The sequence below is a fragment of the Macrotis lagotis genome, chromosome 1 (genome assembly GCF_037893015.1).
Source record: "Macrotis lagotis isolate mMagLag1 chromosome 1, bilby.v1.9.chrom.fasta, whole genome shotgun sequence".
NCBI lineage: Eukaryota > Metazoa > Chordata > Mammalia > Peramelemorphia > Peramelidae > Macrotis > Macrotis lagotis.
In genome coordinates this window covers 558592915-558615219 of record NC_133658.1, presented here as the reverse complement: position 1 = coordinate 558615219, position 22305 = coordinate 558592915, and the positions used below count along the sequence as shown (strand labels likewise).

Here is a 22305-nt window from a genome sequence, read left to right as displayed (position 1 = left end):
AGAATGATTGACTTCAACTTGAGGTAAACAGTCAATGACTTCTGCGATGATTGATGATGGTCTATTAAGAGCACTATGGGAGTGGCTAGATGGCGTAGTGGATAAAGCACCGGCCTTGGAGTCAGGAGTACCTGGGTTCAAATCTGGTCTCAGACATTTAATAATTACCTAGCTGTGTGGCCTTGGACAAGCCACTTAACCCCATTGCCTTGCAAAAAAAACCCTAAAAAAAACACTATGGAAATGATCAGCCCATCTATCTAAGGTCATGATCCTATCATTAATCAATGTGTATCCATCAGCACTGAGCAGTTGATATGCACCATATGTCTTTGGCCCATAAATAGCCTTCAGGGCAACAAAAAAGCATTTTGGTTCGTTACCATCTGCATAAAATTGAATTTTCATCTGACTTCTTACTGAGCCAAGAGTCTTGCATCTCTCCAAGCTCTGCTTAGACTTTATTTTTGATAGAATCAAATGCTGCCATCTTAGAAATGGATGAACTATCCTACTGTTAAACCTGTGGAGTTCCCATTTTTCATTTAGCTGTTTCTGTATTCCCCCATCATTTTCATCAAACTAGTCTTGGTGTTTGTGACTATTCTGACCCAGAAGAGCAAATGGAGTGCTGTATACCAGACCTCTGAAAGCTGCCCACTCTTTCTCAGTTCCACTGTTGCCAACTGAATATTGACTCCCATTTTCCCTTCAAGTTAGCAACACTCTAATCTCTTGGCATTAGTTCTAGTATTCATTTTGCCTTGGGGGTCACAGCTTTGGTTAAATGTGAATATTTAGCTTAGAGAGGATGAGTCTGTGATCATTCCAGCATTCTGTACCATACATTGCCTTTGTTATTCTCCCATCCTGTCTGGCTCTTCTCCTTACAATCATATAGTCTATTAGATGCCAATGTTTGCTACAAGTATGCATCCAGGAAATTTCATTGCATTTAGGTAAATGGACAGTGTTTGTGATGATAAGGTCATGAGATGTATAAGTCTTCAGTAGCTGTGCTATTTCCAACTCTGCTCCTCCCAAGGACTCCCTGTCACATCTGGTAAACTCAATCTACTCTAGCATTAAAGTCACACGTAATTATATGCTTGTCTTCTTTTGTTACATTTGGTACAATGATGATAAGGTTTTCCAGCTTTCAAAAAATTTTTCTTTAATTTCCTCAGTGTTTGTCATGGTGGGAGCATAGGCACTAACAATGATGGCATGGTGTTTTCCTGGAAGTGACAATCTCATTGTCAGGAGCATGTCCTTTACTCCTTTTGGTAGGCATTGAAGCTTACTGACTAGATTATTTTTGATTGCAAAAACGTACCCCAGTTTCACAGCATTTCCCTTCACTGCTGCCACTACAGAAAAAGTGTATCTAGCTCTGATTTCAGTTAACTGACCTTCATTTACCAGCCTTGTTTCACTCAGGGCTGCTATTTGGATATGATACCTACTGAGTTCTCTTGCAACAAGAGCTGTTCATCCTTTGGATTTATTGGATCTTGTGAGTCTATGAGTATGTGCACATTCCATGCAACAATAGTGAGTGGAATCCTCTTTGAAGAAGTTTTTGTAGATTTTTTTTGTGTCTCAAACACACTGTAGGATTCCCCACCTTCCTGGTAAATGGGTCAGGGTTGGATAAGCGACAATTTTTAGGGCACTTTTTCTAGTCTCTTCCTCACAGCAGGAAGTGAACAGTGTGATCCTTAAAAGGGCTACTTAGTCACCCAGGGGACTGCCAAATTTCACTGCTGCTTTCAGTGAGGAAATGACCTGGGCTGCCTGTGTGCAAGGTTGTGACTACAGCTCCTAGTGTTTCCATATGTACTGTTTTGTCATTTCCACATGTGCTGTTTTATCACTTGCCTGTCACCATAGGATTTTGAGAAATGGTTATGAGTGATGTCTTTTGTTGTGTGCATCAATTAGATTTAAGTGAGGTAAAGCTGCACAAAATCAACCGTCTCATTCTCTCTTCTGTAGTCATCATGATGGAGCATAGCAAGACAGAGTCAAAACAACTGGTGATGGCTTTAGATGTAGTGGATGATCTTGGCATTTTCAATATTTAACCAAGTTAAGAGCACTCTACAGCACCTGCTTCAGCTGACTTCCTGATTGTTGGAGCAAATTGTTCTCTTCGGCTCATTCCACCAGTGGAAGACTTCATGTGCTTGGAAGACACCCCTGACAACTCATCAATGAGCTTGAAACTCCCTTGATTACCCTCAACCTGATTTAGCTCACCTGACAAAATGTTTACTGAGGCATGGCCATTATGCATACTACAGGTTCTTGGAGCCCCAGGTAAGAGTTAGGTGGTTCAGGTGGACATCAAAGGAGGAAAACAGCCCTGAAAAGGGCTCAGTGATCCCCATACTAAGCCCTTCCTTGAACAGTCAAAGGATATGAACAGGCAGTGTTCAGATGAAGAAATTAAAGCTATATAGTCATATGAAAAATGTTCCAATTCATTATTTTTTTAAAATTTTATTTATTTAAGGCAATGGGGTTAAGTGACTTGCCCAAGGTCGCACAGTTAGGCAATTATTAAAGTGTCTGAAGTCAGACTATCCACTGCACCACCTAGCTTCCCCTCCAATTCATTATTTTTTTCAGTTCAATTTTTATTTCTAGCACCTCACATGATGTCTCTCACATAGTAGAAAAAAATAATGTTTATTGAATTGATTCATTTCTGACATCTGATCTATAAAATGTAAGATAATAATTAACATTTCTATATTAAGATACTTCAACAGAGTTATTTCTCATAGTGACCCTATGAAGTTCCTTGGGAAAATATCATAAGTTCCATTTTTTGAGAAGAAAGTAGAAGCAGAAAGTGATTGAAAGACAGCCAGGGTCACGGGGAATAATAGTGCAAGTGAGTGATAGTGCTGAGTCTTGAATCCAACACCTCCAACTTCAATTTCACTATCATTTCCATTTCACAATTGCACATGGAATCAGAATCTGTAGTTTCATTAATAAGAATATGTGCTCTTCACAGATAGAGAATATAACCCTTTTCCATTAAAAAGTGGTTTCAGGAATTGCTATAACTAAATAATAATACTGTTATTAATAATTATAACTTGAAAATTATTACTGGAGTCCAGCCTTCTAGGTACATCTATGTACCTAGGTTATTTCTTTTTTTTAGATAAGTAAATTAGCTATTTAATTTAAAGAGTAGAAAACCAAATTATTCAGGATCTAAAATGAAAAGGGTGAAGTCAGCACCAATGAAGAAATTAAAACAATCATTAGGAAATATTTTTCCTGATCACATATCAATCAATCTGACAATCTAAGGAAAAATTGATGAATATTTGCAAAAATATAAATTCCCTAGATTAACAGATCAGGAAAAAGAATGTCGAAATAACCTCATGTTAGAAAAAGAAATTGAACAATTCATTAATGAAGTCCCTAAGAAAAAAAAATCTCCAAGGCCTAATTGGTTCAACTATTTAAAGAATAATTAATTCAAATGCTAGATAAACTATTTGGAAATAAAGACAGACCTTATCAAATTCCTAATATGACACAGATATAGTGCTGATATCTAAGTTAGCAAGAGCTAAAACAGAGAAAGAAAATTTTAAACCAATTTCCCTAATGCATAAAGATGTAAAAACTTGAAGAAAATGCTTGTAAGATGATTACAGCAAAATATCACAAGGATTATACACTATGACCAGGTGAGATTTATATCAGGAATACGGGATTAGTTCAATATTAAGAAAACTATCAACATAATTGACTAAGTAAAGATTCATCCCTACCAATCAACCAGAGGTCTTAAAATTAAGGACACTCTTTGAAAGTCATTTAATGAAAGCTAGACAAGTTCTGTTTCAGTTGGTTAGGACAGTTCATTATACCCTCTGGCTTTTATATGAAAGCATTTGGATTTTTGGAACAGTTCTGAGGAGTAATCACCTGATGTGAGAGGAGAGAATGCATTTAGTTTTGACCAGATCTAATCTAATTTCCTATTCTCAAACTCTCTCTCTCTCTCTCTCTCTCTCTCTCTCTCTCTCTCTCTCTCTCGTTAATATGACTTTATTTAAACATTACTAAAATATTCTTGTTTTAGATTAAACATAATACCCCCTCCCCCTACAAAAATATAGAATCTCATGAGAAATAAAGTAAAAGAAAGAGGAAAAAATGTGTTTCAGTTTGCGTTCTGATACCATCAGCTCTGTCTTGGCTGGATCACATTCTTTATCCTAAACCCATCACAGAAGTTACTTCCATATTTTTCCACAGTGGCTGGTGTTGATTGTAATTTCCTCCATCCATTCCTCCCCGTTAAAATGTGCTGTAGGGTAACTGAGTGGTGCAGCAGACAGAGCACTGGCCTTGGGACCAAGAGCCCCCAAGTCCACATACCACCCCCTAAGGCCCAGCAACCTCCTGGCCCTGTGGTCCCAGAAAGGCCATCCAATCTCAGCCCCATGCAAAAAGTAAAAAAGAAAATGTGTTATATCTGTATTCTCTCCGATGATTTGCCCTCTCCTCTATCACACCCTTCCCCACTTCCCTCTGTCCCCCTTCTATCCTTTTTACGCTAGATGTCTATACCCTATTGAGTGTGAATGCTGTTTCCTCTCTGAGCCATTTCCAATGAGAGTGAAGGTTCCCTCATTCCAAAAGCTCATTGGAAAAAAAATCTTTTATTTGTAATATTTGGCCTATTCCACCTCTCCTTTCTCTTACTCCCAATATATTTCCCTTTTAGACACTGACTCCATCCTTGCAATAATATATTGTATCTTCAAATTCAGCTCTCCTGTGCTTCATCTATAAAAGTTCCTTCTACCTGCTCTATTAAATGTGAAGGTTCATATGAGTATTATCAGTATCATTTTTCAATGCAGGAATACATGCAGTTCATCATCATGTCCCTCATAGTTTACCCTCCCCCTCTACTCTCTATGCTTCACCTGAGTCCTGTACTTGAAGATCAAACGTTTTGTTCAGCTCTGTCATTTTAACAGGAACATTTGAAATTCCTTCAATGAAAGTCCATCTTTTCTCCTGGAAGAGAATGTTCAGTTTTGCTGGGTAGTTGATTCTTGGTTGCATTCCAAGCTCTTTTGCCTCCTGGAATATTATATTCCAAGCCCTACCAGCCCTTAATGTAGTTGCTGCTAAATCCTGTGTTATCCTGAATGCAGCTCCATGATATTTGAATTGTGTCCTTCTGGTTGCTTGTTATATTTTCTCTTTGATTTGGAAGTTATGGATCTTGCCTATAATATTCCCGGGGGTTATTTTTTTTTTGGATCTCTTTCTGAGGAGGATCAGTGGGATTTTCTCAATTTCTATTTTGCCCTCTGCTTCTAAGATATCAGGATGATTTTTCTATAGGAATTCTTTAAAAATGAGGTCAAGGTTCTTTTCCTGATCATGACTTTTAAGTATCCCAATAATTTTTAAATTATCTTTCCTGAATCAGCTTTTCAGATCAGTTATTTTTTCAATGAGATGTTTCACATTTTCTTCTAATTTTTCATTCTTTTGGTGTTAAAGTATTGTGTCTTGATTTCTTGTAAAGTTATCAGCTTCCTTTAGTTCCATTCTACATCTAAAGGATTTGAGTTCCTAAGAGAACTTTCTTATTTCTTATTTCCTTTTCCATTTCCTTGACCAATTCTGCTTTTTAAAGCATTCTTCTCCTCAGTAACTTGTGGAACCATTGGCCTAAGCTGGTTTTTAACATGTTATTTTCTTCAGTATTTTTTTTGTATCTCCTTGACTAAGCTGCTGACTTTGTTTTCATGTTTTTCCTGCATCTCTCTCATTTCTTTTCCCATTTTTTCTTCTCTCTCCCTCACTTGATTTTCAAAATATTTTTTGAGCTCTGTCATAACCTGAGTCCAACTTCTATTTTGCTTGGAGTCTTTAGATGCAGAAGCTTGTACTTCCTCATCTTCATATTGAGTATTTTGATCCTCCTTGGGATCAAAGTCAAAGTATTTGTCAATGGTCAAGTTCCTTTTTTTCCTTTTTATTCATTTCTCCAGTCTGTGCCTAGTTTGGGGGTGCTTCCTAAGTTTTTGAGTTTTATTGGGACACTCCCACCAGGACCTCAGTGTGTGAGGCTCTGACTGCTCTCTTGTTCTGTGACTGAACACAAGTGCACCCCTCTACTACAGGATTGGGGGGGCATGTTCTATGGGGAGCTTAGACTATGATCAGGATCTGAATGTGGTCAGAGCCCCAGAGTCCTGTTCCAGGGACTTAGAACAGACCTTGGAAGTCTCCCTCTACTCCCTTACCTTCAGTGGGCTCAGTACTCAAAGCGCAGCTGCCTAGAGGCTCCTGCTTGCTCCATGAGTCTGCTTCCATGAGTCTGGGAGCACTGAGTGCTGCAGTTGTGCTGAGTGTCCCAACCAGCTGAGGGCCTGGGCTTCATGCTCATTCTGGCAGAGGTCTCCCTGCTGATCTTCCAAGTTGTGCTTTGTGCTCCCTAGGGTGCAGGAAAGGAAACTGCTTCTGCTGCTGGAAGCCTCATGAATCAGAGTTTTCCCACTCTTTTCCAGGTTACTTTGGACTGAAGAGTTGCCTCACTGGATCTTTCTGGGAATTATGTCTCTCAAAAATTTAGTTAGTGTCATAATTTTAAGATTTTTGTAATATTTTGGAGAGAGCACCTAGGAGAGGCTCTTCTCCTGGTGCCATCTTGGCTCTGCCCTGTACTTAGGTCTCCAATTCATTATTGATTAGAGAAATACAAATTAAAATAACTGAGGTATCACCTCATACCTATCATACTGAATAAAATTCAAAATGATCAATGAGGATGTGGGAAAATTGAAACATTGGTGGCACTGTGAACTGATCCAGCCATTCTGGAGAGCAATATGGAACTATGCCCAAAGAGCAGTGAAAATTATCATACTTTTTGACTCAGAAATACTAATACTAAGCCTAAATCCAAAAGAAATCATTAAAAATGGGAAAGATCTCACATGTTCAAAATATTTATAGCAGCTCTTTTTGTAATAACAAATAATTGGAAATTGAGACGATGCCCATCAAGTGGAAAATGCAAGTTTTAATATAAGAAATCATGAATGATCAGACTTTAGAGAAGCATGGAAAAAATTAAATGAGCTAATGTTGAATGAAGGGAATAGAACCAAGAGATCACTGTATACATTAATAACAACATTTTGAGATGATTAACTTCAATGGATGCAACTCCTCTTAGCAGTTCAGAGATCAAGGGCAACTCTGAGAAACCTGCTATGGACAATGCCATCCATGTCTGGAGGGAAAAAACCATGGAATCTGAATACTATGTTCACTTTTCTAAAATTTCTCCTATGTTTTTTCTTCCTTTTTCATGTTTTCTTTCCCCTTAGTTTTAATTTCTTTTTCACAGGAATGACAAATAAATAAATATGCTAAACACAAAGGTGCATGTACTTTTACCAGACTGTTTGCCACCTTGAAGAGCAGGGTGGGGAGGAAGGGTGGTAGAAAAATGTGAACTCATAAATTTGCAAATGGATGAATGTTGTAAAAACTACCGTTGCATATAATTAAAAAAACTAAAATAAAATCTCAATTAAGAAAAAATAAATTTCATTTGTAATTTAAAAAGAGGATATTTTAATAACTTGTCATTTCCATCAAAAGTAGTATAAAACATGTGTATAACAAACTCATTTTCGCCTTTTTTCTATTTACTATTCCATTTCACGAATTCATTCTATGAATTCACTCTTGTCTATTTCCATGTTCATGATTTTTTATTGCATTCTAATTGTCTCTCCTTTAGTTATATGTAGTTGTTTGTAATTGTAATTCCATCCCTATATACATACCTTTTCATAGGCCATCATCCATGTCAATAATGCATTTCCTCCTTTCCTTCCTAGTTTAGAATCACTAGCTTCCTTCAAGACTTATTGAGTTCTACAAGATTTTCCTGATTCCCTTAGTTTATAACACTTCTCTCCCCTCCTCTTCAAATTGCTATTATTATTATTATTATTTATCTGTTTTCATACTTTTTCTTATATAATGTAAACTCCTTGAGGAAGGGACGGATATTTTCTTTCTTTCTAGATCTAGCACCTAGTAGGTCATGAATAAATGTTAGTTGAGCTTAATTAAGTTTATCTCTAGGGCTATTGACAAGAATTATGCTGAGAATCTAGGACACTAATACATTGCTGGTGGAGCTGTGAACTTATCCAACCTTTCTGGAGAGCAGTGTGGAACTATGTCCAAAAGGCAAAAAAAAAATGTGTATACCCTTTGATCTAGAAATACCACTACTGGGCCTATACCCTGAAGAGATGATGAAAAAGAGTAAAAACATCACTTGTACAAAAATATTTATAGCAGCCCTGTTTGTGGTGGCAAAGAATTGGAAATCAAGTAACTGTCCTTCAATTGGGGAATGGCTTAGCAAACTGTGGTACATGTATGTCATGGAACACTATTGTCCTATTAGAAACCAGGAGGGATGGGAATTCAGGGAAGCCTGGAGTGATTTGCATGAACTGATGCTGAGCCAGATGAGCAAAATCAGAAAAACATTGTACACTCTAACAGCAACATGGGGGTGATGATCAATCTTGATGGACTTGCTCATTCCATCAGTGCAACAATCGGGGACATTTGGGGGCTGGCTGTGATGGAAAATACCATCTGTATCCAGAGAAAGAACTGTGGAGTTTGAACAAAGACCAAGGATTGTTACCTTTAATTTAGGAAAAAAACTGATATCTTATTGGCTGATCTTGCTATCTCTTTTACTTTATGTTTCTTCCTTAAGGATATGATTTCTCTCTCAGAACAAAAGGAAAGACTCTTGAGGAGAGTCATTATCCCAAAGTCACAGCTTTGTTTGTACCTGTTCTGCAGCATCTAGCACATTCTGTCTTGGAGGAACAGCTAATAGAGTTTTAGACATAAAGGCTAAAATAACTAAATTTGAATTCCACCCCAGATGCTTCAGTCATTCATTCAGTCAATAAGTATTTATTAAGCATTTGTCATGTGTTAGACACTATGCTAAGTTCTGGAGATACAAACAAGAGCAAAAGATGATTCCTGCCTTCAAGGAACTTACAGTCAAGGAGGGAAGACAGCAAGAAAACAAATATGTACAAACAAGATAAAGACTGGATAAATCAGAAATAATCACCAGAAGGAATATACAAGAATTGAGAGGTTGGGACAGGCTTCCATCAGAGCAGGGATGGGAAACTTGTTTTCTGCCAAGGACTATTTGGATATTCATATTACCATTCATGGACAATACAAAATTATCAACTTAAAAATTAAGTTGCTATATTTGATTAACCATTTAGTTGATTCACTCCTAAAATGCTCTGAGATTTATTGAATTTTGAGTCCTGTCTGTGGTTGCCATGACAGCCCCAGACCAAATGATTTCATGGGCCTTATGGCCAGTGTGCTGTAGGCTCTCTACCTGTGCTATAGAAGGTGGGTTTTTATCTGGGTCCTGAAGAAAGTCAGTAGATAAAGATAAGAAGGGAAAGCATGCATGGAGGAGAGCCAGAGATAATAACTAGGGCCTAGAAGTAGAATGTTTTTTTCATGGATCAACAAGTAGATATTTTTTTCTACATCAAAGTAATGTAAGGTATAAGAAGACTAATAAAGGCAAGGGCAACAAATTTCTGAATGCCAAACAGAGGATTTGTGTTTGAGTCACTGGAATTTGTTGAATAATAGAGTGACATAGAGCTGCACCTCAAGAAAATCACTTGATGAGTAGATGAAGGATGAACTTGAGTGAGGAGAGACTTGTGACAGTCAGACCAATAAGAAGACTAAAGCTATTGTCCAGGCATGAGGTGATAAAGAACTACAAGAGAGTGGTGGAAATGTCAAAGGAGAGAAGGGGGCACATATTAAAGATATTGTAAACGTAAAATTGATAGACCTTGCAACAACTGAATATCAAGTGTGAGAGACAGTGAGAAGTCAAGGATGAGTCCTAGATTGTAACCTGAGGGACTCAGGAGTAACTAGGAAGTTTGAAAGTTGGGGGAAGATTTGGGGGAGAGAAAATTAGTATAGCTGTGGACATATTGAGTTTAAGATGTCTTCTGGACATCCAGTTTGATATCTCCAATAAGCAACTGAAGAGGTAATATTAGAAGTCAGCAGAAAAGTTAGGGTTGCATAAGCAGATTTGAGAATCATCAACACAGGGGTGATAATTGAATCCCTGGGAACTGATGAAATCATTAGGTGAAGTGCTTAAAAGGAGAAGAGAAAAGATTCTAGAACAGAATCCTGTGGGACACCTGTTATAAGGGCATCATCTGCCTGACCAGGATCCAGAAAATGAGACTGAAAAAGACTAGCCAAATAACTTGAAGGATAACTGAGAGTATGCTATCCCCCAAACCCGGAGAGATAAGAGTATCAAGAAGTGAGTGAACAATGGTGCCAAAGATCTCAGAGAAGTCAAGAAGGACAAGGATTCAAAAACAGGCTATTTAATTTAGCAATAAAAATGAAAATAATGAAAAGAAGTAAGGAGAGAAGCGAATAACACTTCCAGACTTCAACTATATTATAGAGCAGAAGTAATCAAAACCACTTGATTAAAAAATAGAGAAATAGATCAATGGAACAAACTAGACAAACTAGAAAACTAGACAAAGATTCAGAAATAATAGAACTAAATAACCCAGTATTTGAAAAAGTCAAAAAATATGTTACCTGGGAAAACTTCCTGCTTAATAAAAACTGCTACAAAAACTGGACAGTCTGGCAGAAGTTAGGCTTAGATCAACCTCTTTACCATACCCCATAATATAATGCAAATATATATATATATATATATATATATGACTTTAATATTAAATATTACACTATTTAAAGAAAATTAGAAGATAAACAGATCATGTGCCTCTCACAGCTATGGATGAGATATTCTTAATCAAATAAAAGATAGAAACAAATAGAGAAGATAAGATAGTTAACTTTGATTACTTGAAACTGAAAAGCTGCAGAAACAACATTAATGTATTTAAAATAAGGAAAATAGATGATATACATGATGAACATAGAGAATCACAGAAAGCACTATATGAATTCATGCACAATGAAGTAAGCAGATCCAATAAAACAATATACACTGTAAATGGAATAATCTAATTGGGAAAAAACACATCAAAAAACAAAAAAAAGTATCTGTACAAAATTATAAAGATTAAGTGGAACTCAAATGGAGAAATATAAGAAGATATCCCCCAATCTACCTGTAGGTGGAGATGGGACATCTACAGATGTTACATATTACACCATTTGCAGACTTTCTCAGTGAAATATGTTGATTTTCTCTTTAAAACAAACAAAAAACCTCACCACTATAAGTCATATGGGATAGCTCTTGGAATAGAGAAGGGGAGGGATATATAGAATACCAGTGTAATAAAAGAAATAGAAAACAACAATAAAATTATTTAAAAGAAAAAAGAAATCCTTGGTAATTTTGAAGAATTGTTTCAGTTGAATGATGAGATCAGAAGTCATATTGAGACTTAAGAAAAGAGTGAGAGGAGAGAAATGAAGACACCTCTTGAAGACAGACTTCTCAAGGAGTTTAGGCAAAGACTGCCCTTTTGTCACCCTGACCGAGATACTTGACTTCAGTCTCAATTTACTCATCTGTTAAAGAGGATTATAATAGCTCCTATCTCTTAGGGAGTGTTTGGAAAATCAAATAGTATAACATGGAAAATATGTCACAAAATTTAAAGAACTGTATAATTACTTTAGTATGTCTTACCTTCTCTTCTAAACTATAAAGTACTCTGAAAATAGAGATTGTGTCTTACATTTCTTTTTTATCCAGAATCTTGCACAGTGCCTTGTATGTAATAAAGTCTCAATAAATTTTCACAGAATGAATAAATGAATTGGTTTGACAGTTGCACAAATTCTGAAGCTTTCATTAGTGTCCTGTCTCCCACCTCCTTCCCCGGAATGGATATTTAAAGAGGTAAAAGAAATTCATTGCAAGTTCATTTTTCAAGTAGAATGTGCCATTCAGGACCAGCCTTTCAGATATTGGCAGACTAACTAGCCCCTAAGTACTGTCATTTAATATTAACCCTCCCTTCCAGCCTATAGTTTGTCAAGGGCACAGCTCTTCCTTATTAAAATTCCCAGCACCAGAGTCACTAATGTGTTAGATTACAAAGGCCTTGGAGCCCTGAGGGGATGATATTAAGCAGGAAGGCAGTTTTCTAGTGGAGAAGAAAACCTGCCAGCCACATGACATGAGTCTAAAGGGGTCTGTATTATATCCCTGGACCAGTGAGGGTAGTCCTAAAGTAATGAAGCATGGGAATGGAAATGAAAAAGAGAATATTACAGACCAATAAATATTTAATAAATATTTAGATAACTTTCCAATTCTGCCTGGGGCTGGTCTTGGTACCATATTTAAAAAAGCAAGGACATTAAATCATTCTTACAAATAAGATTTAACAGGAAACTAACAATGCAGATGGAGTACAGCATTTGGAATAAAACAGCCTATGTTCAAATCATGCCTCTAACTAGTTCTGTGATGCTGGGTCAATCTCATTACTCTTCTGAGTTTATTTGACTATCAAATACAACTTTATCTGGTTGTAAAGTTCATATTAAATAATCTATGTCAGTTATTATTGACTTACACTGACCTTGATGATCAAGAATTAGTAATGTATTCATCTAGAATCTTCATATTCAAAAACACTCACATTTCTCTAGGACTTCAGAGTTTTAAAAATACTTTTCTGATCCTGGCTCTTAATAAAGGTTATTGGCTTGACTTTTCTTATAACAACCCTATAAAGTAAGTCATGAAGGCATTATAATCTGCTTTTGATCCATGAGGAAAACTGAGATCTAGAGAGATGAAGTCTAAAATTTGCCCAAAGTCACACAGCTAGTAGGTATTGTGTCTTAAATGACTCCCAAGGTCACTTTCAGCTTTAAATTTGTGATCCTATGAATTGAGCCTAAATAATTTCAGATCCAATACTGGATATCATAAGAGGATAGAATAGAGCTATATGGGACCCTGCAGATATCCAATCCAGTCTTCTCATTTTACCAATGAGAAAACTGAGTGAGATCCAGAGAGATTAAATGACTGCCACAGTGATGTAGGTATAATGGTTAACATTATTTAAAATTCATTATTTACTTTATATGCTTTAAAACTCATTATTTAATTGGGTGTTCTCATCAACCCTCTGAAATAGATGTCATTATTAACCACATTTTGCAGGTTGAGAGAAGTTAGAACTTACTCTTGGTCTTCCAAGGTATACACAAGACCATGGTCTTCAGGGGAAAGACCAGTAGTAATATTTACTCCATGTTGGGTCAGAACATTATGCATATCCAATGTCATAAATAGGATATGATATCCAGGTTTCCTGACTCTAAGTGAAAACCATTTTATGTTCCATCTGTCAGCAAATATTGGAGAGTATGGCAGGCAGATTCTGTAAGAAATGGTTTAAGAATATAAATTACCCTGTCCTGAGGAAAACATAATACTGAATGTTCTAGAGCAGGATGAATTAATGACTGAAACAGTCATCTCTGTCCTTGCCTTCAACATTTCTTGAGTATATATGCATGCCAGGCATTAAGCAGGAAGGGGAAAGTTGTATACTCTAAACATTCAGCAGTGTGCCTTAATGAATTAACTAATAATTAATAAGTGCCTTAATAAGCTCTTTATATATTCTTGTTGGTTGATTAGTTGATTGTTCAAGAGGGACTTGCAGTCTAGTTAGAGAACCAAGATGCATAGATTAAAAACATCAACAACATATTAATAAAAATATTCAAAATAATGATTAATAAGAAATAGTTTCTTCATTGAAATGAAAATTGATATAAAAGTAAGTATGCTACAAAAATGTATTGAACTATTTTCAAACTAGAAAAAGATTTTAGAAACTAAGAATGATACCAATAATAAATGACTTCTTATTTTCTCTAACTGCTCATATATCTATTATACTCTAGGAGAGTTGACTTTAGAGGAATTCATCAGGAGCTTAGAAAATCCTTTGGAGATGATTAACAAGAGTTTTGACCTCTCCATTGTACTGAAAGTAATGCAAAGTGAGAGGAAGGAAGATACTTGAGATAACTTGGCTTAGATCATGGTCAAGGACAAGTATCTTTAAGACAAGAGGAAACTTCAGCTGTGGAGACTTTATTCTGCCCAAATGTCTTTCTCTTCACTCAGTGAACACAATAGCATTTGTAGCAAGAAAGAATCCTTCTCTTGTGTATACTATTGTTGGGTGTAGATTTAATATTCTTGGATCAGATTAATTTATAAAACTGTGATATTCAACCCTTAAAAACCTTCCATTAAGTGGAGGCGTATACACTCTTGTTGTTCTGTTTAAATATTAGTTGCTCTGTCCTATAGAATAGAATTTGGCAATAAAGTTATTCAATAGATTTCTGGATCCCATCACTTATGGACAGAATCCTAGTTTGCATTAACATGCCTTCACCAACTAATCACAACAAAATAGAATTGGTTTATTTGGTAAGCACTTTCTCTCAACTATTTGTTTCAGAAAAATAACCACTTGGTAAAATGTTTTTTAAGCTCTTAGTTCTTATTGAAACGATATATTACAAATGACTAGGTTCTTGTTCAGCCTTTTCTCTCCCTTCTTTCTTATTCTAAATGCAGTCATTAATTAATAAACATTCCATTCTAAAGGAACATCCTAGACAACATGAGAAGTTGTTATAGTAAAAAGAACTAAATGTTTGCCATAAACCACATTTTTTCCACCAACAAGCTCTGTGACTGTACAAGTCATTTAAATTCCGAGTTTCAGTTTCATCCTTTATAATATGAGGACATTGTGTTTGTCTACCCTCCTCATGTTTTCATTAGATAATGTGACATCCTGGAAAGGGTAATGAATTTGAATTTAAGGAAACTCAGTTCAAATTCCAGTTCTGTCACATTATTTTTATGGTCAAGTCACTTAATATTTTTCAACCTCAGTTTTTCATCTATAAATGAAGCGGTTGCGCAAGATAATTGCTAAGGTCCCTAATTTTGCTAAAAATTGATGATCCTATGAATATATATATATATATATATATGTATATGTGAAAGCCCTTTGTAAAGGAAGATATATAAAGTATTATTATCAAAGGCAAAAGAGATTTGTGTTAAGCAATGAGAATGTTTTCTTTCAATTTGTTATAAATTTGTGTCTGGTTATAGATGAAACTGTGATACCACATCTGTAATTATTATGCCAGTTGTTGTTTTGATGAGTAGAGCAGACAGCCAGGCTATGCAGAAACAAGCATTTGACATTTTAAATGGTCCTGACATTATAGCTCTGACATTTTATGGTTTTTTTATATCCCTTCCAAGAGAAAATGTAATGATGAATGGAATTTCTTGATTGGTTATAACTTTTAAGTTTGGGGTATCTATAACCCAAGTGCCTTAGTGTGTTCATGAGTGTGGGATTTCCTCACAGAAAGAGAATACAGACTGAAGAGCAGATGTGGCTTCACAGTTACAATGTTATAACTATACTTTAACATACTGGTTGTAATATATACATTTTAAAAAACCCTCAGGGTAAGAATACTCCTGCCCACTTCAAACAGTTTTTATGAGAATCAAATGAGATAATGTAGGGGATTCAGGTTCCAGTTTTGATTCTTTCAATTTATGGCTTAATCTTTGCCTTTGTGTAAGCATTACTGTTGAAGGAAGACAAAGTTCTATGACTTAAAGTAGCAGTCAGTTGGGTTGGCACTAAGAGAAGAATACTGAAAATTCCCACAATTGGGCTGAATGGAGCTACTCTTGTGCTAACAAAGACAGAATTAGCCTGAGAATTTGTGGAGGAGGAATTTATCCTGGTAGTTACTAGGAAATGATCAGGGTTCTTGATTTGTCTTAAAATGATTTGGATTGGGGCAGCTAGGTGGCGCAGTGGATAGAGCACCAGCACTGGAGTCAGGAGTACTTGAGTTCAAATCCGGTCTCAGACACTTAATAATTATCTAGCTGTGTGGCCTTGGGCAAGCCACTTAACCCCATTGCATTGCAAAAAAACCCCAAAAAACTAAAAAAAAAATGATTTGGATTCTTTGCAGGGATCTTGTACCATGTAAAACTTAGTTTCGACAACTCGGAAATGAGAAAAGCATTACATGTATTTTATTTCTTATGGTAGTTGTGAGACAAGCACTACCTAGATACATCTCTAAGGATTATGATGATGATGATGATGATGATGATAATAATAATAATAATAATAATGTTTTATCATCATAACCTAGCCTTTTACAGTATGGATAATCCTGTTTAGGAGGATTAAGGGTAGCAAGTATACTATTCCCTAACTGTTCACAATGCGTAGTCTATGCCTATTTTAGCAAAAGGTTATCATGTAGAGATTTTGTCCCAAATCAATCCAGCCCAACAGATTATTAATAATTAAATGAGCATCAGAAGGATATATAAGATAGAAACTCAGGCCAAAAATTCTACGTAACCTAGAGGTGAGTAAGAGCCCAACTCTAACTTTGAGGTAAAAGTTAAGAAACCTGTTGGAAAAATAAACAAAAAACAAAAAAACAAATCTGACCTTAAAAAATACTATGGTGGTTAGAAAACTTAAAACAAAAACTCCCATCACAATGACTTGAAAGTATCTATAAGCAAAGACTCAAAACATGCAGTTTGGACATTTACAGATGTCCAAACAAAAAGGACAGTCCCTACCTTCAGATGCTTATTTTTTTAAGAAAGATTTTATTTATTTTGAATTTTACAGTTTTTCCCCTAATCTTACTTCCCTCCCCCACCCCACCCCCACAGAAGACAGTCTGTTAGTCCTTTCATTGTTTCCATGGTATGCATTGATCTAAATTTAATGTGATGAAAGAGAAATCATATCCTTAAGGAAGAAACATAAAGTTTAAGAGATAGCAAAATTAGGGGTAGCTAGGTGGTGCAGTGGATAGAGCACCGGCTCTGGAGTCAGGAGTGCCTGAGTTCAAATCCATCCTCAGACAATTAATAATTACCTAGCTGTGTGGCCTTGGGCAAGTCACTTAACCCCATTTGCCTTGCAAAAACTAAAAAAAAAGAAATAGCAAATACATAATAAACTAATGGGTTGTTTTTTTTTTTTAATTAAAGGTAATAGTCTTTGGTCTTTGTTCAAACTCCACAATTCTTTCTCTGGATACAGATGGTATTCTCCACCACAGATACTCTAAAATTGTCGCTGATTGTTGCATTGATGGAATGAGCAAGTCCATTAAGGTTGATCATCACCCCCATGTTGCTGTTAGAGTGTACAATGTTTTTCTGGTTTTGCTCATATCGTTCAGCATCAGGTTATGCAAATCCTTCCATGTTTCCCTGAATTCCCATCCTTCCTGGTTTCTAATAAAATAATAGTGTTCCATGACATACATTCACTTAATTTCCTATTCTTTGCCATCACAAACAGGACTGCTATGAATATTTTTGTACAAGTGATATTTTTACCCTTTTTCCATAATCTCTTCAGGGTTTAGACACAGTAGTGGTACTGCTGGATCAAAGGGTATGCACATTTTTGTTGCCTTTTGGGCATAATTCCATATTGTTCTCCAGAAAGGTTGAATGAGTTCACAGTTCTTGAAGAATAGAAAATTATTTTTAAATCAATTAAGAGTGATAGAGAAAAATGGGAAAAGAAATAATTGCAATAAAATTGCAATAGAATTAATAGCTTGGTACACGTGGAGAAAATACTGAAGAAAATAAGTTTAAAAATCAGAATTGGTCCAATGGCAAAAGAGATACCAAAATATTGAAGAAAACTACTCTTTAAACATCAGAATTGACCAATAAATCAATAAGCCATTAGTTAGTTTTATTTATAAAAAAGAGAGATGAAAACCTAATTGCTAGTATCAAAAAAAGAAAATGGTGAATGTATCACCAATGAAGATAAAATTAAATCAATTATTAGGAGCTATTTTGTCAAATTATATGCCAAATAAGTTGGTTAGTTGGTTCTTGTCCATCATTATAGAAGAAGACCAAAATGATGGCACTATGTTTGAGTCAAATTCCAGCATGTCAACTGTGGCTGATCAGACCAATGTGAGCTTGGAATGGTCTACCAAGGTTGGGCACAAATAGTCCATGTATTCTAAACTCATGGCTGTCATGTTTCCTTTGAGTTGTTTCAATTCTGCCTTCCTCATAGAGCACAAAGCACCCTCACTGATGAGGGCATGCCACACTGGGAGGTCCTTGCCAGTGTGTCTCATGCTGCACAATCAATTCTAAAGTTCTCAAGAGATAACTTCAGGGTGTCTCAGCATTGCTTTTACTGACCCCTTTGTGAGTACTTGCCCTATGTGAATTCTCCTTAAAATAGGAGAATTCTAATAACATTTCCAGTACATCACAGTTGCCCTCTCTGTAGTAATGTTGGAATGCTAGGCAGTTTAACTCAAGAAATAATCTCAGTATCTGGTATCTTCTCCTGCCAAGTGATCTTCAGAATCTTCCTAAGACAATTTTAATGGAAGTGATTCAACTTCCTGACATGGGCGTGGAAACTGTCCTGGTTTCATAGGCATACAGCAATGAGGTCAGTACAATGACTCTGTGGAGTCAGTGGTAGTCAGTCTAATACCTCTTCTCTCCCATACTTTCAATCTTGTTATCAATGTGCACCTCTCTGGAAATGACACTCACTGACAGGGTAAGTGAACTTGTCCACTGTACTCAAAATTTCTTCATTTATTGTAATTGATAGTTCTACATATGGATGCTGTGTTACTTGCTGATGGAGCACCTGGCATTTCTTGGTATTGATTGTTAGACCAAAATTAGCACAAGCAGCAGAGAATCGATCTATACTTCTTGCATCTCAGCTTCAGAGGCTGCATTGAGTACACAATCATCTACAAGCAGAAGACCATGCACCAACACCGCCCCCCTCCACTTTGGTCTTGGCTTGTAGCTTTTTCAAGTTGAAGAATTTGTCATCACTGCAGTAGCTGCCCCCAATGCTGTGTTCATTCTCAGTGAAGGCATTTGATAACATAACTAAAAACATCATGTTAAAAAGTTTGGGAGTAAGGACACATCCTTGTTTCACTCCATTATGACATAATTTTCCATAGATCTTTGTCTCTGATGGTATCAAAAACCTTGTTCAGATCTCCAAACATTGTTTACAGACCTTTTTTTCCTATTTTTGTTTTTTGCTTTTAGCTTTTGCAAAGCAATGGGGTTAAGTGACTTGCCCAAGGTCACACAACTAGGTAATTCCTAGTATCTGAGGTCAGATTTGAACTGAGATTCCCCTGATTCTAGGGCCAGTCTCTATCTACTGTGCCACCTAGCCACCCCCTGTATACAGACTTTTGTTCTACTCCTAGCATTTTTCCATATCGATTGTTCCTCGATTCTTTCTGAAGTCATACTGGCTCTCAGGAAGGTGAAGGATCAATCTGTTGAGGACTCTGGCAAGAATCTTACCAGAAATGACTAAGAAAGAAACATCCCTGTGACTGTCACAGGACAGTCTATTTCCTTTACCTTTATAGAGATGGACAATGGAGGTATCCATTGAATTGGGGGATACCTCTTCCAGTCATATAGACTGAAAATTTCAGTCAACCTACTTGCTAGTAGATCTAGCTTATAGATCTTGTAGATCTCAGCTGAAATAGAATCAGCACCAGGTACTTTGCCACTTGAAAGGAGCCTAAGAGTATTCAAAACTCTTCTTCAGATGGAACTTCAGTTAGGGACAGAATGACTTCAACTTGAGGGAAATAATCAATGACTTGATTGATGATGATCTAGTTAAGAACACCATGGAAGTGTTCAATCCATCTCTGTAGGATCATGTCCCTATCATTAATCAATGTGGATCCATCAGTATTGCGTAGTTATGATGTACCATAGGCCTTTGACCCCATAGTAATCTAGTGTTTGATAAGTCCAAAGATCCAAGTTTTAGGACAAATTGCTTGGAAATATGAAAAGTAGTCTAGCAGAAATTAGATATAGACCAGTATTTCATACTGTATTCCAATATAAGGTCAAAATAGGTAAATGATTTAGATATGAGTGATATAAATAAATTAGGGGAGCATGGAAAAGTATAACTGTCAGATCTTTGGACAAAGGAAGAGTTTAGGACCAAATAAAAGCTAGAGATAATTACAGGAAGTAAAATAAATAATTTTGGCTACATTAGAGTAAAAAGCTTTTCCACAAACAAAGCCAATACAACCAAAATTAGAAAGAAAGCAGGAAACTAGTAGGAGAAGAGCATTTCTCTGATAAAGGCCACTTTTGTTAAATATACAGAAATCTGAGTCAAATTTATAAAGTCATGGTCAAAAGATATGAACGGGAAGTTTTTGACAATTCTCATGATTACATTTTTAAAAAGTTGAAATCATTATTGATTAAAGAAATGCAAATAAACACAATTCAGAGGTACCTACTCAAATCCATCAGTTTGGCTAACAAGATTTAAAAAAAGGAAAAGGACAAATGTTGGAAGGAATATGGAAAAATTGGCGACATTAATACACTGTTGGTGAAATTATAACTGACCCAAATATTGTGTAATATTATTTAGAATGCCCCAAATGTTATAAAACTATTCATTCTCTCTGACCAAGGAATACCACTACTAGTTCAGTATTCCAAAGAGATTTTTTTAAAAAAAGAAAGGAACCTATATATACAAAAATATTTATAGCAGTTTTTTGTTATTGTTATGGCAAAAATTTGACAAGGCAATACCTATTAATTGGGGAATGACTGAATAGTTGTGGGATATGATTGTCATGGTGTACTATTATAGGAAATGACAAGTGGGAGAGTTTCAGAAAAATCTGAGACTTAAATCAGCTGATGGAAAGTGAAAAGAGAAGAACAACAATATTAAAATGACAATCAACTGTGAAACACTTAGTTATTCGGATCAATACAAAGATCCAAGACAGTTCCAAAGGTCTCATTCATGAAAAATGCTATGTACTTCCAGAGAGACAGAACTAACAAAGTATGAGAACAGATTGAAGGAATTTTTTTAAATTTCCTTTTTTTATAAAGACTAATATGATGATGTTTTGCTTGATTTCTTGATTTCACTTGTATAATTGATATATTGTCTCCCTTCTTAATGAGTGGTGAAGGGGCAGGAGGAAAGAAAAGAATTTGAAATTCAAATTATTTTAAAATAAATAGGAAAAATTTATAAATTAGACCTGTCAAAGGTTGGAGAAACAAAAAGAGAATATAACTGAAGAAAATGACTCTTTAAAAATCAAAAATTGTTCAAATGGAAGCTAATAATTTCATGAGACATCAAGAAATATTAAATAAAGTCAAAAACTGACAAAAATGTAAGGAAATGTTCAATATCTCATAGAAAAACTAACCTGGAAAATACATTGAAGAGGGATAATACAAAAATTATTATGCTACCTGAAAGTCATGATTTAAAAAACCCTGGATATCATATTTCAAAAAGTCATAAAGGAAAGCTGTTTAACTATTTTAGAGCCAGAGATCAAAGTAGAAAATTAATGAGTTCATTGGTCACTTCTTGAAAAAGATTCTGAAATGAAAACTTCCAAGAATATTATAGTCAGAATCCAGAGTTCATATGTCAAGGAAAAAAATACTGTTAATAACCAGAAAGAAAGAATTCAAATGCAACAGAGCCACATTCAGGATCACATACGATTTAGGAGCAGAAGAATTAGAATATGATATTCTAGAATATAAAAACTGGGTTACTTAGAATAACCCTGTCAGCAAAACTCAATTTAATTTTATTGGGGGGGGGGGGGGATAAATAATTAATTAAATAAAGGACTTTCAAGTATACTTGATGTCAACAACCAGAACTGAATAAAAAATTTGACACAAAAATCACTCAAGGGAAGGAAAAAAAGAGAAAATGAGTGAGAAATCATAAGGGACTTAAATTTAAACTCTTCATATTACTGTATGGAAAGATGATACATGAAATCACTAAGAACTTTATCATGATTAGGACAGTTACAAGGAGTTTGCTTAGATGGCATAGATATTATCTATTATGTTGAAATGATCTCAAAAGAAGAATGAAAGAGGAATATAGAGGGATATACAGGGAGAGGGAAAAGGGAGAGGAAGAATGAGGCCAAATATCAACTTTTTGCAAAAAAGAGAAAAAG

General features: G+C 35.7%; 1 protein-coding gene across 1 annotated transcript in view; it reads left to right on the top strand.

Annotated features, from left to right (window-relative positions):
• The window catches only part of GUCA1C (guanylate cyclase activator 1C), a gene marked incomplete at its 5' end in the record, with an annotated part of 56840 nt that extends 42651 nt beyond the window's left edge, over positions 1-14189 (top strand). The window contains 1 exon segment of the mRNA XM_074214442.1: positions 14068-14189. Within this exon segment, the coding sequence (XP_074070543.1) occupies positions 14068-14189 (122 nt within the window).
• Between the last annotated feature and the right edge of the window lie 8116 nt (positions 14190-22305).